The 19,232-nt window shown below is 34.1% G+C and overlaps 1 protein-coding gene across 1 annotated transcript in view; it reads right to left on the reverse strand.

Moving 5' to 3' along the window:
• Positions 1-11,448: 11,448 nt before the first annotated feature.
• The window catches only part of LOC148951480 (bumetanide-sensitive sodium-(potassium)-chloride cotransporter-like), a 177,904-nt gene continuing 170,120 nt past the window's right edge, over positions 11,449-19,232 (reverse strand). The window contains exons 18-20 of the mRNA XM_089090904.1: positions 18,640-18,782; positions 13,732-13,846; positions 11,449-12,104 (exon numbers count right to left, since the gene is read on the reverse strand). Coding sequence (XP_088947030.1) covers positions 11,969-12,104; positions 13,732-13,846; positions 18,640-18,782 — 394 coding nt within the window. The 3' untranslated portion in view covers positions 11,449-11,968. The remainder of the gene's footprint in view (positions 12,105-13,731; positions 13,847-18,639; positions 18,783-19,232) is intronic.

Consider the following 19,232-nt stretch of genomic DNA (forward strand, 5'->3'; position numbering starts at 1 on the left):
AAGTCAGAGAGTGAATATCCAAGGATTTAAATAGATCGTTCTTCAAATTGACAAAAAAAGGGTAGTTTCTTGAAAATCTCAATACTTTTAAGCCTGTATGGAACTTTAGACAATCGAATTACGTTTGAATACACAAATAGCCAAGTGCAAGGTGGCACTGGTGAAAAAGTAGTTTAACCTCGACCTGAAGTTGTTTTAAATTCCATTCAAAAGTAAATATTCAATATTGGTTAATATGGAGCTTTAGAAGTATCGAATTACGTCGAACGAATAAGTACCCAAGTATGAGGAAATACTGGCGAAAAAGTAGTTTGATCTCGACCTAGAGTAACCATAATTATAACTAATCTTGAATGAAAGTAACTAAACAAAAGCCAATAGAAACTACCTTTCATTTCAGAACAATGACCAAGGCATTTATTGACACAGAGTTTATAACTATCAAGCACGCAAAATAAAATATGATATACTCATAGCAATCCTTATTGTGAATAAATCAGGGGAAGAAATGTTCGCGAAAAAGTGGGACGTCAAATATGATTTAAGGGAATACAACATAGGATCGTATCGTTTTGGACTACAATTGACAAATACACCCAAACACTTACCCTTGAGAGGAAAATTGGGAATAAAATATAACGGCAGAAAGGGCAAGTACCTTCTATGTATACAACATGAGATAAGAAAATTGCAAAAGCAATATAAAGTTCAGTTCTGGTACGTTAAAGGTCCATGTCAGACAGATTTATTGCTTCTAGACAAATGCAGAAAACAAAAAATAGTTTACAAGATTGAGGGAAATCCAAACTGCGTAAAATATCAATGTCAAACGACCCACTCCAAGAAATAAAATATTACAGACAATATCTCTACAACCCAAAAAGCGTAATATATAATGCGAAAGAAAAGAAATTATATTTAAGAGAATAAAAACCAATGAATCAAAATTAAAAGCAACCAATAATTAATAGAACTTTCTCTATTGAAATAATTTGGTACGCTATAATTCAAAGTCAACCCACATACCCTTTAGGTTAAAAGGAAAATTCGTGAATGAAACCATCCAAAATAACTATCTTCCCCAACCTAAGAATCGGCCGTATGTGTACCATAAGCTAACAATTAATTCTATCACCACGAATCTTAATTTCACCCTGTTAATTTCCCCGATTAAAATTTTTTTTTCATATAATATAAATTTAAATTCTCATTCGATTAACAGTCATAAGGATTTGACCCATATTATAATTAATGACAAATTAATTCCAGAATCAACGAAAAAAAGATGTGGCTAACAAATTTCATGACAATCTTCGTTGCCCAAACCATAGCCCAAGATATCGTAAAGCATAGAATAATCTTCAAACACGAGAATTCACGTTTGAATTATGACTTGCAAACACGCTTGCAAGTCATAATGCCTGGAAAATATTTATGAAACTGGATCCCAAACCGTTTGAAACCTTGTTTCAACAAGTAATGAGACTAGAGAAAAATACTAATGAACTAAATGACTATATTCCAATTCTTAAAATCGGACAATTGCCTGCAATCAACGAAAGACATGCACCACAAGGAAAATAAAGGAGATCTACCCCCCATTATTCCTAAACTAAAATCGAAATTCATTCTACATGACTTTGACAAGAGAACGGCAGAAATTGATAAGGCTCTAGGAACTAACAACAAAGATATCCAAAGAAGAAATGTATTAAGTAATATGGACGGTTCCATGAGCGAATATACTACGATAAAATCTACCACAAGTTCCTCCTTCACTATCTCCAGGAAAAATAAACTCTATGATGGAAATTACGCCATGTTGAATGAATTACCAAGTATATGGACATACCTCAAGCAACTATGGCAAGATCATACTGCGAGCAACGTTACTAACAAAGTATAACCAAAAGAAAAAAAGGTAAAATATCGACAAGCCACAAAGAAAGAAAAATACCACGACAACCACACTCAAACTCATGACAAGAACCGAAGGAAATACAGTCCTTATTAACGGACACCACAACCAATGCAAGTCCAGAGTTAATCAAACTCAATAAAGTATCGCAAGAAAGACTAGTTACCCTGACGCATTTGAAACCAACGACGATTACAAGATGGACATGGTCCACAGGACCAACATTCACGAATACTCACTCCTTCGGCAAGATGTATATAAACTTAACAGCAAGACTCCCAGTATTGCATACCAAGACACAAACTATATTAGTTCAAGGATACAATTCGGATAGGAAAAGGAAATTTTCTGAAAGTAAAAAGAAATAAAAATACGTACCGGAGAAATGTTGGACAATTAATGGCAAATATACATGTGCCAGACTGGCCATGGCTGACGAGCCAACCAAACACTACGTCGAATCATTACCCGGACTAAGTGAGAAAAACACCCTAAGAGTATCAATTCCCCAATATTTCTTAATATTGTATAGGCAGAGACTGCAAGCATTATTTGAATTATTCAATACAGAAATACAAAAGTTAAAGCACAGTACCACAAGAATTTTCTAGGTATTCTTTCGAAAAAACAAATACCGCAGATCAGCTAGCCTAATACCAATTGTAGGAGAATTGGCTTCACGCTTATTTGGGCCCTCAACTGAAGAAGACCTGGATATCCTAAGGGAAAACGTTAGAAAACTAAATAACGCTATGAACGTGACCTTACATGTCAAAAAAATACAAGCCAGCATAGCCAATTATCAGAGAGACAAAATTGAGGCAATTTCAAAGAAAATTTCAAAGACAGTAAATATAATGAATTACTTGAAGAACGAGGTGGATCGTGTGTTATCAGATTCGAGCCTCACCATGGTAACATTCGACATAGTAACAATGTCATTACTTAACCTAGCAACTGATGTTATCAAATTTGTATCGCGTTGTTTGCCCTTACTGGAGGAACCTTATCATACAACCTAGTGGACCCTTTGAACCTAAAAAGTATCTTAGATGAAATAAAAACACATCTAACATTCGGTCTACATCAACCAACTGAACCAGAAGTAGCAAACCTATTTCACTATTACACCAATCTAAAGGTTCACATCACAGAGATAAACGAACAACTATTTGCAGTAGTAACAATTCCATTAATAAATCAGCAATCCATATATGACTTATATAAAATTTCTACGTTTCCAGCCAATACAGGCAAGACCAATTCATTTATCACTATCACACCCAAAGCGGAATACTTGCTAGTCGATCAAGATAGAAGGAAATATGCCACAGCCAACCCACTGGACCTTAAGGAATGCGTAGCATTCAAAAATCTAGTATGTCAGAAAACCCTGCCTATTTATAACGTAAAATCTGGATCCTGCATGTTAGACATATTCTTAAAAGAAACTCAACAGGAAGAGCTTCCCAATTCATGTGAAGCGCTAGTAGGGAGTACAAAACGAGAGATATTTATTCATCTTAGAAATGATCTGTGGCTATTTCCTGTCCCAAAAGAAACAGTTGGGACCATCTCTTGTTATAGTAACACAGAAAGAATTGATCCAAGTTACAGAACTGAATTCCTACTACAAGACGTGGGGACAATAACAATAAAACAAGGATGTCGATTAGTTACCAAAGAAGTCACAGTGCAAACACCATTGATAAGCACGAGCACGAATATAAAAAGCCCCAAGGTAATCAATTTTAAACCAGTCCATTTATCGTACACTATTCCAAATATTAATAACGAGGAATTAAAGGCCACAATATGGTCAAAAATAGAAAATGTCAAGGAAACATTACCGCTTGCAAAAATAAGAGAGGCTTTAGACTCCCAAATTCCCCTCTTTACTAATGAAGACCAAAGATTGACGTATGTCGGAAGTAGATACGGACTATTCTCAACAAATTTTTGGTGGAATTGACGGTAGGCTTCGTATTCGTGATTTCTCTGACTATAAGAATGCTATTGACCCTGAACTACGGAAAAGTTATGACAACACGTAGAAATAGAGCAAAGACAGATCACATTGATTCGAGTGAGATGCAAGATCTAAACCCAAAACCCTCTGATAACCCTTAAGCCATAAAACATGGGAGGACATAACCGAGTGAATGGGATAAGAGGTCCTCATTCGTGCCATGTCCAGTTCCACCTCTCCAATTATTGTTTGCGTAAACCCATGTAGCTACGATGATAAAATATGTATGTCATTGGTAGCATTGACGCGCATAAACAGTAAAAGCATCACAATTTATAGTAAATAAAGACCTTTCATAAAACCATATAACGTAACTGATGCGTAGCTATATAACTGAAAAGTAACTGCTAAAGCATTTGAGTGTTGAGTATCATTTAAGAATATACTAAATGCTGAACATGTGCCAAATATACATAAATATATAAGCATTAATCTTGAAGTTTTCATATTGTGTTATTTTTCTTATACACAGTAATTTTTCTTATGATTACTGAGCTTATCTCACAGTAATCCAGTGTTGCTGCAATATGCATGTAAAAAGCATGAAAATTGCTCTTATTTATTTTATCTTTAAGTTTAACTTCACCCATATTAAATTGATATTGTTAGTGTGACTAATCACGACTATTACTTCAAACAATAGTCCCTGTACAATATTCTATAAATTATGTATTATTGCCGCACGTGTTTTAACTTACGTAATTGTACAAATCATATGATTCTGTCTAGATATTTATATTCTAGGAAGCGGAGTAATCAGTTGAAATTCATTCATGGTATACCAGCACGCAACACTGATACAACCTAGTAGCATCTGCTCCCATCATTCGTCAACCACCGATAAATACTCACCAAAGAAATCCCTGAAGACAATAACCTAATGACGATCCAAGTCACCAAAGCCTAGTACCAGGTAACACTACCTCAAGCAATATCGTCAAGCCAAAATCCCCACATATATGTATATATCTGAACCAATGATTATTGAAAGAACCACCCCGACCAAGCTTGTCGTAAAACTGCATGAAATTCCATCAAATAACTATCCTTAGACGGCAAGGTCCCAAAACTTAAATCCCAGAGGACCGAGAATAACCTTGGAGTTAATCCCTCAAAGATTATGTATCTTAAACCCCAAATCAGTGACGGTATGTTGAAAAAAGATCCCAAGTTCGAGTTTTAACCCTATCCAATCATTATTAGATGTCGCAAGAAACAGACCATCCTCCATGAGAAGAAGAACCAAACATGAGCAATTTTGTGGGAAATATAAACTGTACGTGCTAAATTTTCCCAAAATAAAGTGTCAGAGAAGAGACCCAACAAAGTTATTATAATCATAATCCCCATGATTAAGCCCTCGATGATTGTGAATTATTTAAACAGGAATCACAGACAATGCGTCGAACATAGAACCTAAGATCAAGTTTTGATCCAACCATAAGTACCCTTACATGTCGTAACACAGCCCTTTATTCAAATAAAAGAAGGACTGAACGTAAACAATTTACAGGAAACATAAACTGTACGAGTATTAAATTTTCCCCAGGATAAAAGTCCCCAAGAATAGATACCCAGCCCAGCGATCAGGATACCCATCCCTGTAATTTTCGCAAGGGATATGTACCTAGTAAACATTTCAACGACTCTATAACAACAACCCCTCGTATATGATGTGACAAACCACGCACGGACAATTTTGAGCAAGAAGTCATACTCATGAACAATATAAATGCTTATCCCAATCAACAATTGCCAAAAAGTGAAACACCACGAAGACAAACCATAAACAATTAGCCGACCCAGTATTTAGTTCAACGGAAGCCCAAAATAAAGTGACAACGTATGTGAGTATTATAGACACGTAGAATGATGAAGTAAGTGTGAAGTCTTATGTATCTAACTTGTAACTTTAATGAATATTGAGAAACTTTTCATAAAACAAATGAAAACAAGTGCAAGCTAAATTATCCCAGTGTTGCAATCAGATATTAAGTTAAAAGCTATAAATGTGTCAAACTTTTTTTCTTGCAAATTATTTTAATTCATGTATATCAGTGTGTTAAAATTTAGATGTAAGAAGATGCTCTTAGAAGTCAGTTACTTATCGTATCAGTATAGCGTCAGGTAGAAGTATAATCTAGTATTAGAAGTAGTGAACGTGTATTTTCAGTAATAAGTACCATGTCAGGTAGTAGAATAATTGCAAAGGCAGAAACTAAAAAATTAAACCATGTAGAATTATTATCATATCAGGTGAAGATATTTTTAGTATTAGGTGAAGGAAACTAATATTTACATACTTAATCATATAACCAAATGCGTTAGTCAATAGAAACTCTTTGGCCCTTTCGCCAAGTAGAGTGAATAGGTGATGTACTTTTAAGTATTGGTTTCATACATGTAGTCACATAAAGCAATCAGGAATATAAAAATGTATATATATAAAAAATCTTACTAAACGTGAGTTAATTCAAACAACATGTGCCAATTTAAAAAAAAAAGAAATTTTTTTAACAAAGATAAACCGGAATCAAAAGTCAAAACATAAAGAGAAGTAGAAAACACAGCGATGAGGACATCGTTAACAATGGGAAGGATGATATGTAACGGGATCAAAATGCAAAACCTCAAAATTTTCCAATTAAAGTTACTCAAGTAAAATAAAATCACCCAAAATATGAACCTAAAAATTCAAGTAACCCACAAGTCGAGTAGGGCTTAAGCGTCCAACTTAAAAAGTAGCAAAACAAATGTATCTTGATCGGACAAACTTTGTAAAAATCTTTCCCACAGAAAGTGTAATGGCAATAAATAAATCCGCCTCTGTGTCGCCAAAATATGCAATAAATATCAGTGTGAACAAATGTTACATGATAGGCGACCAACAATGAAGTTTAAATTTTAAGAGCTTGAATTCCCAAACTATCAAGAGAAGGTGGAATTTATCATACAAAAAAATAGTCACTAGAGATACAAAATATTTTCGTGCAATCTAGTTGCATTGTTCTGAGAACTAAGTTTAGGATTATGTATTCCAATGAAACTAAGTTGTATTGTCCCTTAACAAGTTTCACAGTGATATATTATAAGCCATCTGGGAACTAAGTGACATGTCGTTAGCAATAAAATTACAAAAGTAAAAACTTTGTTTTGTCAAGAAAAATTCCAAGTTGACGTCTTAGAGCTATAAATCGTATCAAAATTGAAGTAACCAATTAGTGTATCCCTGTCCAATAGAAATATAGGGCATACTATGAACCAATAAGACCAATGTAACACATGTTTTAGCAACGCCTGAATGTAACCTCTGGCGAAATTGGAGAGTATAGTTACTTAGAATTTAGCAATTTGGAGTCAGTCAATAAGGAGTCTAGAACCAGTCAAAAATCAGTTTACAACAAGTCTTCGAGTAGAGTTTGAGAAATGTCTAATGTAAGTGATCTAACTATTGATAGTTTATGACAATTATTATCAGAGCATAGATAAACCCATGTTGCATTATATATGCCCCAGTGTATAACATTGTCCAAGTGCCTATGACAGTGGAGTGTAATACAGATAATTTTGATATTCTTGAACCAGCTTTGTATCGCTAATGTGAGTAAAAATAAATACATTACTTTCTTAATTTTGTCTCTTCATATTAGTATTTCTCAACATAATCAGTCCTTGTGGCTGCAACCACTCCCAAAGGAATCAAAATCCTTTTAATCTGACTTTAACTCAATATGATCATTAATAGACGCTTCCCATTAGAATTGCTGCCATAATCCCCCGCTACACAAAGTTCCTCCGCGAAATATTGTATAAAATGTAAGAAAAGAAATAAAGAAAACCCCCCCCATTAGAATACGAAAAAAATATAAAGAACCCCCCCCCCCATCAGACGTAACTCCATATGGGTAACTTAAAAAAGAGTTTTTTTGGTATTTGGAATTACAATAATATACCGATCATTTTAACGTATATGTTACGGTCAAATTTTAATTTTTTAGAGTTTCGGTTACTATTAGCACGATTCAGTAATTACTTACAGATCGTGCCTCGTTCCAAAAATAAATTATACAGTGCGGATGGTTTTAATGCTGCCCGGCGTATTCTCCCAGGAATTCCCCACCCAAAAATTTCCATCAAAAATTTCTCACGGAAAATTTCTCCCACAGAAACCCCCTCCAAGTAGGATATTCCTCCGAAGGATTGTCCCCGCAGATAATTATCGCCTGATAACACTCTCCTGAAATTTTGCGGAGGATTTTTTCCGCGGGTTCCCGCGGAGTTTTCCAGCGGAAAAATCCCTCGTGAAAATTCTCCCAGACAATTCCTACTGAAAAATATCTCCAAATGTAAGATTGAGTAGCCAAAGAGAAGAAAAAATTATAATCGTATATCAGCTATTATGAAGGAGGGGTCGTGGGTCATTGTGTAGGCAGGGGGGGGGGTGGCTAATACCTAAAAAATCCCAGTTCAATGCCCAAAGTGTCTAAATGCCTTCAGATAAATAAAGGAAGGGCTATGGAGGAGTAGGAATTAATCTTTTATTTCCCTTCATTTAGACTAAGCCTGGGTAAGTGTACTGCGGGGTAATACCTAGATTTTTATTGCATAAAAACGTTCTGACATTTTAAGGCTTCATTTGCCTAAACTAATTTGCTTCGTATTTCGTGAAATCATATGTAAATTATGTATAAGTGCGGATCAGCTAATATGAAGGAGGGGAGGTGGGACATTCTGTAGTGAGAAGAGGGGCATATGCCTCAAAGACTTCATTTAATGCAAAAACATCCCAACTCTCATTGAGCCGTCCGATTAATATAGAATGAACTTTAGGGAAGATGGAGGGGAAAATTCAATCCTTTTGATTCCCGTTAATATTTCTATAAGGAAGGGGGTGTAATAGCACCCCTTCGATTGCAACATTTTCTTATATATAGTATTAAATATTACATTCACAGATCCACCGACACAAAGATGGAAAAGGCAAAACGGGACACCATTAGCCTCACCAGAAATTTTCTTGGAGGGTGGGGGTGCAGAACCTACCAAGTTTTTTCATAAATCTATTTAAGGATCAGAGGACGCTATTGCAGCGGTTGCGTGGGCTTCAGCCGCCAAGAAGATCAAAAGTCACGCAGAATTTCAATCAAATGAACAATAATACTCTTCTCTGTCCTCTCGAAATTCCCCTCATATACGGAATAATTTCTGTCCATTTTAAGTTTTTCAGGGGTGGGGGTGAGTGATCATAGCAGGGTACGATAAAGGCTAAAGATACTAATTTGCTTGCTTATTTGAAATAAGGAGTTAGGTTTATCTTTGTTTTATTCTTTAAGTTTTGACTTGGAGTATAATTTCATGTTATTAAAATTAAATCTAATTAAAAGGGTCTAAACGTTCCACTGGAACCGATAATCAGTAAAAAAAAAAAGTGGTTTTTATAGCAATATCACCGAAATCCGTCGGAAAAAATGACCAGCTAATCGACAAAATCTTTTGCCCCCCCCCGCCTCAAGCATTTTGGCTCTGGTGGATACCTCTAGTGATGCCTCTGGTGGATGCTAAACTTAATCTATGGAAAGTAACTACTCGCATTTCTTAATCCCAGCCTACTGTAAAAGCCAACCCTTCTACTGTTGTGTCAAATTTCTTAATTAAAATTATTTTCTTTAATCTTACCCTACTATGATAACTCAACCCGCAAAAACACGAAAAATGGGTTAAAATAAAGTATAAATGTAAAATCAAATATTACGTGATATTCTATACCCCTGATTTGCCTATATTTCGGTATATATGTAGAATATTCTAAAAAAATTTCTTTTCTTCATTGTGTCCATTTGTCATACTTTCTTTGTGGCTGCTCAATTTTGCATGCGGGTGAATTTCCCGTGATGAGTAATTTTCCGTGATTGGGGGTGGTATTTTTCAGGGGGGGGATTTTCAGCAAGGAGAAATTTCTGAGGGTCGGAAGTTTCAAGAGGAGGGAGGTTCCAGGAGGGTCTTAGGGGGTTCACTTAGAACAAGTTTTAATACCATGTTTATAAATTACAATATTTTATTTTCTTGAGCAATAATCTTTAGTTTTGATGGAATCACTTATAAGAACACATAGAGGGAATTCATTATTTCTTTCTTAGAAAGAAAAGGAAACAATTTTCTCAACTTCATCTCCTGCAAGAATAAAGCAAAGCATAAACAAAGGAAAAAAACGAAAAAAGATTGTTTAGCTGTTATCGCCAAATTAAAAACGTGACAGTAAAAGCTACGCAGCTATTCCGACCGGAAATATTTCTAACGAAATGTAAAATTAAAGAAAGTCTACGTGATTGAGAGAGCTGGATACAAAAAACCCTAAGAGTGTTAGAATATAGCGATATGGTGCATAAAGCAGCAACGGGAATAAAATTTTCCATGAGACATTAAAGTTTAAACATCAATTACAGAAATATTAATCAGATATTTTTTATCATAGGAGAGAGGCCATATACTGGTGAAGCTGTGGGGAAGAAGTGTGTTTGAAATTTTGCCTGAATAGCGTTAAATTGATCCAGTAAATTGGAGGGCCGGTTTGCTCCCACTATCTGACAGTGATAAGAAATTATCAGTTTATTATTTTGATTCTACCGTATGCAAATGTGTGTTGCCAAAAATAGTGTAGTCCATTTTGTCCTGTGCCTCTCAAGTCTGAAAGCCGACAGAAATTATTTTGAGGGATGATATAGGGAGTGTGTAATATTTACACTGAATTAAGCCTATGTAGAGCTACTAATAACAAGAGGTAGAACTAACCGATTGGTCTTTGGGATATTTTAATGGCATATTTTATTTTGTGTTCAATCGTTGCGGTATTGCCGAAATTCCCCACAAAATAAATATACATCAAAATTTATGAAAAAATCATCTTTTTTTACCTGATACTTTACAATATGAATACCATTTATTGATTAGTTTGACTTGTGGGATTAGTACCACTCTTGAACCCCTTTTTTTTATCACTACCAAAATAAGCTATACAATTAAAAACAAAATCTTGAAGTAATTTTAATGATTAGAACTAATGATTAGAAGAAATTTAGTCGGGTGAAAATGATAATATAAATTTTTCAACCAGTAATAATGGGGATAAAAAATGAAGGAGGGGGCTTAGACAGGTGAGGAGGATCAAGTTATAAAAATAAATTATGCAAGAGTATAGGAGAATAAAAGCGTTAGTAGGATTTTGAGGAGAGGGAGTGAAACTCCTCATTTTAAAGTGAGATGCAAACGAAATAGAAAGAAAAAAACACAGAATCTTTAGATTTTTAGTTTGTTCTAGTGAAGGAATTAATCAACATTGTGAAGTACGTTGTGAAGCTAAGTGAAGTACGGCTAATCAGAAGTCAAAATTTTGAATTAAAGTTATGAAACAACACAATAACTCTTGAATGACAGAATTACTTCTTTTGTCTTCCTTATCTACGACACATCCAACAGTCTAGTCTTTTAATACTAAATAATAGGCAAAATAAGAAAGCTGAACTTTTAAATTCTATTTTGTATTGGCAGGACCAAAATAAATAAAAATAATGGCACAATATATCATTAAAATACGTACAAAGTGAGGCAATCTAAGGCCCTATCCACAAATAAGGCTGACGTAAAGAGCCGCCAACTGAAAAACTCGCTATCAGTTCGAAACAATATTATTTGTAGTCAGGTAGCATTACATGACATGAACAATACCAAATTAATTTTATGTACATATTGATATTATATACATCAAAAACGCAATAGAAAGGACAACTGATAAGATATAACGATAAAAATGGTTGAATTATAACAAATTAAATTTTCTAAGGCACTATATTTTGTACTACCCGATTATACCTATGGCATAATAATGAATAAATACGATGGATTTTTTTTTTTTTTTTAATTCACTGTTCTGTTCGACTGAGTTTCACATACAGCTACACTCTGTAAACTCTCTGCTCTATTCTGTAGAACTTTCTATTTCAGAAAGTCTTACAATCTTACGAGTTCTATGAATAAAAGGTGAGAACAGACGTCTGATTTCCTCTGACCAAAAGGAAAGGGGGCATATCTTTCGTTAGTGTTTCCATCCATGACATGTAAAGAGCTGCAGATACTACCCCTCGTTTTGGTATTGGTAGTGTCCTAAAAAATAAAGTGGTGGATATGATGTTTTATTTTTGGTAAAAGTTCTTGTAAGCAAAGAAACCATTTTACGAATAACAAAACTATTGATGAATAAATACAGTGAAAGCATTTGACATAAAAGTCGACTTTTCCGGTCAAATAGGCCCTACAGCGTGTTGTAAGGTTAGGTCCTGTTTCACATGTGTGAGTTCACAGAGCATTCATTTGTTGAATTAATTTAAGATCAATCACCTTTTATTAAAACAAAAAAAAATTAATGAATGATAACTTTTTTTGCTTCACGAAATCTATTACTTCATAAAATTTACTTCACAAAATTAAAACTTCATAAGATTTACTTTACAAAATTGAAACTTCACAAAATTTACTTGACGAAATTTAAAAAGACGAGGTAACAGCCCCCCTTCTTTTGCTATGATTCAAATGTTGGAAACTATAGAGTATTTGAATAGCCTTATTGAGGAAGCAAACAGAATTAACATCTAGTGTGCTTGATCCAGTAACTAAAAGAGCAAAATTACCCATAAATTTTCTGAAAGTCATCAAATTAGTAACTGTGAATTAATATACTGCTTGTCCATTTTTATTGAAATTTTATGCCATCTCAATTATTTTGTTGTTTGGCAGACATTTCCTAGCAGCTTCAGTTTATTGCAACATTGTTTGATAGTTTTCATAGGTATATTTCAGTATTTCTGACTATATTAAACCACAGAGTTCAGAAGAAGTCTTTGCTAAATATCGTGGGTAGTACTACTACCACTGAACACTTCAAGTCTCCAAAAGGCAACTAAGCTGCACACGCTTAGTTGCCTGTACGCACAGCTTCGTTCAGAGCCGCACTCTTAGATCCCTTCCATGAATTTCTTCAGTGGCGTCAACTGAGAGGGGCAGGGGTGTCCGTACCTCCCGCTAGATGTTAAAAAAAACTTTTTTTTTGTAATTAAAAAAGCCTCTTTTAGTATATTCACAGACAAAGTTGAAAACAATGACAAATTGGACCCTTCCTAGATATAAATAAAAAAAAATGGTTTAGTCAAATAATCTTAGTGACTATTAATGCAAAGAGGTGAATATGCACAAATAGTTCTTTTGGTAAAGAACCCTTTTGGCTGTCGAGCCACTCAGGTAGAAAGAGATAAGGACCACGTTCTTACAAGCAAAAAAGGAGTTTATAAAAACCAAAACTGCCTAAGTAGTAACAACTCAGCTCCAGAGCTCAGCTCAGCTCCTTTACGGTTACCAAAGAACTCTTTGGTAACCGAGATATATATATAATATATATATATATATATATATATATATATATATATATATATATATATATATATATATATATATATATATATATATATATATATATATATATATATATATATATATATATATATATATATATATATATATATATATATATATATATATATATATATATATATATATATATATATATATATATATATATATATATATATATATATATATATATATATATATAATAGGATTATTTTCCCCGCTCAAAAATATGAATATTCTGTATTCCATGTGAAAACTTTCCATTCTACACCAAAACTTGAGTAGATTAATGGTTTTGGGGGTATTAAGCGAAAACAAAAATACTTACATGAATACCATATTTGAGTCCTTAGAGTGTTGAAGGAGAAGCTCCCGTAGCCGCATATGTCTGTTGCATTTATCCTTCATCTCCAGAAGCTCACTTGAGGATATTTTGTTACAGTCTAGAAATATACAGAAAAGGACTTATTAAGATTAATTCTACAGAATAACAATGCATGTAGCACTATATTAGTATTACTAACTATTCATCGAACCGCAATGCTACTTCACGCCGACAAAGCGCAAAGCAACCAAACTATCTTGGTTAAATTTTTATCATTGATTATTTTCTTAGGATCAATTTTACAGAAGAACGCGTGGTACTTGTATTACTGCTGCCACTGACATCTTACCCCAGAAAAAAAAACTGAGGCCAACACAACGGAACACCATATCGTCTCTTGGATATATTTTAAGTTTAATTGGTTTATTTAGGTTAATTTTAAAAGAAAAACATGTATGTTACTCATACGACTACTAATAATAACAACTGTCCTCGCAGCATAAACCAAGCTGAAGCCTGAACAGCACAAAGCCATCTTAGTTTCTTTGTTATATTTTAGAATTAGGTAGTATATTGGGATCTGTTTTACAGAAGAACTTGGAGTACTTATATTAATGCTGCTACTTACATCTTACCGCAGCAAAATTCACACAAGGCCACCAGAGACCCATCTTACTTTCTTCATTACATTTTAAAACTAATTAGTTTATTAGGATAAATTTTACAGAAAAGTGAGTAGCACTTATTATACTACTGCCACTGACAAGTAACCGCAGCAAAAGCCACATAATGCCAACATAACGCAAAGCAATTTCAGTTTCTTTGCTATTTTTTAATATTAAAGTGTTTAATAATTAAAACATATTTGAATTATTTATACGCCTACGACCAATACCAACTTCATTCTTAGTGCAAACCTGCCTAAAGCCAAGGCAGCACAATGACATCTTAGTTCCTTGTTCACATTTTAAGACTAATTAGTTTATTAGAATCAATTTCACAGAAAAACACCTAGCACTTAAAGTAAAACTGTCACTGACAACTTACCACAGCCGTAGCCACATGAAGTCAACCCAATGCAAAATCATGTGACTTTCCTGGCTCTATTTTCAGATCAGAGGGTTTAATGAGACTGATTTTATAGAAGAAAAATATTTGTATTACTTATATGACCCCTTTTACTAACAGGTCTCATCATTGCCCAAACCTGCATGAAGCTAACACAACGCTAATCCATGACAGTTTCTTGGCTATATTTACCTCAAGGGCAGCCACTCAGGGACAAAATAATGTGTTGATGCCCTTGTTTTTTTTTTTTTTTTTTTTCTATAGCATCTGCAACTCTCAAATCAGAGTTATAGCACTGTTTACAAAGGTGAAATTTCTTAAATTACGTTTTTACTTCCTAACCATGTAACGATTTTACTTGTAACCATGTTCTCATTTTTAAGTATTGAAAACATGCAGAGAGAGAGGTTTTTCGTTTAAAATGTTTCAAATTTGTTCTAAACAATCATTCATGCCATAAAACACAAGCCTCAATAACAAAGAAACAAAAAATCAAATTTAAAACTGCACTAATATATTATTCTTCTCCATTAGAAATAATGTTCTGGGGAAATTCCTTGTTTGAGGTGGATTTTCTTTTTATTAAAAATATTTGTCTCCAAAAGCTTTCCGCATGGACACTTAGCAAGCAAAGGTTTATGGATACCATTTGTTTACAAAGGTCAAGAAAATGAGACATAAGATTCATTTAAGGAAAATTAGGGTAAAAGAGCTGGAAATCACACAGAAAATCCGGAGCATCTGAAAGATATTGCTCAATAAGTTCGATAATTACATCAAAAATTGACAATAAGATGACAGTCATATGTCGCTTGTCATTGTATAAGCTTATTTTGACCAAAGTTAGATTTGTATAAATTTTATCATGACTCTATATAAGATGACAATAAGATGACAGTCATATGTCACTTGTCATTGCATAGGCTTATTTCAACCGAATTCATATAAATTTATTTTTATAAATTTATTATGACAACACCATGGATACCACCAGGAAGGTGCCATATGGAACATGGCCCTTCGGGTGAATAGGAGATTATTAAAAAGATTCATAAAATGAGAAGAATGAAAAAAGGTCCATATAAATCCTGGTAAAAATAAGATTTCAGGTACTACTTGCCCCTGCCCTCCTCTGGGAAATTTTTCTCGAAGTACTTTTAGGCAATACATTGTTGTATTTATGCATTATATTTGTACAAACATAAAAACGCTGACCCATACCTTATTATTGCTCTAACTTGCTGTTCATTTTATAAGGCACTTTTTGACGAAGTGATGAAGATGTTTCTATAAAATATAAAGATATATTGGCTCAGATCTAAGTTAATTACTCATTAACAGTAGATGATACTTATATTTATAATACGGGTTTTTTTATACATGATAAAAATATGGCATGACAAACTTAGCAATTTAATTACAATTAGAAAAGCAATGTTGAAGATGGATCATTGGCTGAGTTACGACGTAGGTCATAATGCTCCAAAACAAATGAATCAAAGATAGAAAGTTATCCCTGAAATCGTGATTTGTGCATTTGCAAAACATATCCATTATTGACCTTAATTTGGCTTCGAAGTGCAAATTAAGGCAAAAATAAACATTTATTTTTATGTCGGTGAAATGTTCCCGTCAAGCTTAGGCTATTATTGTGCTTGAGATAGGTTTTTCATCGAACGAAAAAACACTGTCTTCAAAACTATTGACGAAGACGCCTGTTAAAGTTCAGCTCAAAAAGTATGGTCAACTTCTATGAGTAGAAACTGGCGCTAGTGTCTAAGAAAAATTGCCAGTACCATCTAACATTAGGCGGTTCTTAGCATTTTTTTCATGCTTAATAATTGTGTTTTCTTTTCTCAGAAACTGATAGCAAACACTTATTACTACACTAACTTTGCCGTATTAATGCACTGAAAAAATGCCTAGAAACACCAAACACTGTCGGATTTAGTGTTTTTTCTGTCAACACTATCGTCATGCTTCACTCTTTTAAGCTACCCACACTCTTAGGCTCAGTGAGTATATTATGGGTATGAAATTACTACTGCCACTACTAACAACTCACTGAAGCACCAGGCAGTTACAGGTCAACATAGCTGCGCACAGTCCTCTCCATCCCGATAAGTTCAAAACCTCCCTCTTTGCACTCTCCCCAGAAGATCCAATTCTCCTTACGTCTTTCATTACGATATCCTCCTACCCCATTCGGGGACAACCTATTTTTCATTTGGCGAACAAAGACTATCTTGGCCAATCTGTCATTCTTCATCAGTAGAACATATCCTAGCCATCGCAATCTTCCTCATTATGGCCTTAGAAGGCGGATTGAACCATATATTTCGTACAGCTTTCTGTTTGAAATGTGGTGAGTCAGACAGGTCTGTACACCCAAAACGATCTGTAGACAGTTTCTTTGGAAAACATCCAACAAACACTCTTCCATCTTTTAGAACACCCAAAAGTTCAGGGAACCATTTTTGACCCCTGTCATCATTGTTGCTCCTAATATTCTAATTTCGGCTCGCAGACTTATTTTGCCATCCTTCCAAACTGTGTAAAAAACAACCTAGACCTTGGCCATTCTACTTTTAACATCTTCACTGCACCTAATGTCTTTACTAATAATGCTACCTAGGTAAGACAGGCTGTCGACTTGATTGATCTTCTTGTTACCCAACATCACCTATTTACCTTTACTTATTCCCAGTCTTAGTGACTTAGTTTTCTTAACATTAGTTTTCAGACCTATTCTTGTGCCCTGAACTCTCAAAACTTCCAAATATTACTTTATTTTGCTAACATTTTCATCTAAGACCTCAAATTATCAACATAATCTAAGTCAAGGATAGTTTTATTTCTCCATTTGACCCTGCGCACATATATATTCTTTGATTTACCCTTTAGGACTAAGTCCATCAAAATAATTCATATAAGTTGGGATAGAACGCTAAGCTGCTTAGCTCCGGGTTCAATACGAAACCAGCACCTAACCTAATAGTGAGAACTTAGTCGACGCATACTCTCCCATTCCTAGAATCACACTTTTTTTCTCTTGAAACTTTATCTACAGCACTTTTAAAAATTAAACTAATGCCACTATAATTACCACTCTCATTCTTATCATGATTCTTGTATAAGTTTAATCAGTCTTCTCAAAATCACTTGGTACTTCCCCCTTTTCAAAAATCACATTCATAGTTTCAGGAAGTTTTCTCTAACTTCACAGCCACCATATTAAAAACAAACTCATTTATCACACTATCAGCAGATTCAGCACCTGGAGTCTTATTATTTGTTAATAGCTTTAGCACTGTCACTAATTCTTCCTTAAAAAAACAATCTTCCTTTACTTTCCACGTGTCACAAACTTTTTCATTCTTTTATACATATTTTCTCGTAACTCAAACATATTTTAGCACGTTAGATTATGTTTTTTATTAAAATGGATTTTTATTTTTGTTCAATATAATTGGATTTTGAGGTAGTTTATGGATTGTTCACATTGGTTTGGTAAGCAGTGTTACCTTATGACCCATAATACTTAGAATAGTCATGTAAGAAACCCAGTTTTACGTATTTGACCATAATGTCTATCCCTGACGTGCTGACCAAACCAATTAAGCGTTCGGATTGGTCATCCATAGCAAAAATTATCCCAGCCCTATCTTCACTGAGTAAAGTTTTGTACTCTTACATGGTAAAACTTATGAGTAATTCCAACAGTTTAAAAGAAAACTCTAGGAAAGGATCTGACATCGAAAGTGACGAGACTTGGTATCTATTTGATTTATCATTCGAGGAATGTCTTAATTATAAGAGGAAAAGAGATCTTTTAACACTCACCATCAGATCCACTTGCTTGAAGTGAATGTTTAATAAGATCATTGAACCATTGCTTGGTTCCTTCAGAGGGACTTCTGTTCACGTCAGAAACGGCAATAACATCCGAGTAATCAATCCTAAACTTGCTCAATAGGGCAGCCATACTAGAAAATAAGTGATTTTAGGCTGGGAAATTGGCTGGAACGGATTGAAATTGTACAATGGTGCAATTACGACTGACATGATCATCTGCCACAATATTTTTTTTTTTTTTTTTTTTTTTTTTTTTTTTACAGTAAATGGTCAATGGTAATAAGTTATTTCTACTCTTTAGGTGCAAATAGCAAAACCGCGCTATGACACGCTATGACTAAAATGACAGGGCCCAAAAAACGCTACTTTTCATACAGATTACACTTATTTCTCGGACAAATTGGTTTAATTGTCACTAATGTCGAGCTCACACGGTTTAATTCTTTAGAATGAGGAATCGTTAGTGGTTATTCCTAAGGAAGATTGCTCAAAGTTTTGGCCAATATTTTTCATTTTTCCAAGTGACATTTTTCCAAGTGACTTTCAGACCACTAAAAACAGAGTGAGTAGAAAAATAAATC

This window comes from Artemia sp. Qi Xiang Cuo, chromosome 6 (genome assembly GCF_049724085.1).
Source record: "Artemia sp. Qi Xiang Cuo chromosome 6, ASM4972408v1, whole genome shotgun sequence".
Lineage (NCBI taxonomy): Eukaryota > Metazoa > Arthropoda > Branchiopoda > Anostraca > Artemiidae > Artemia > Artemia sp. Qi Xiang Cuo.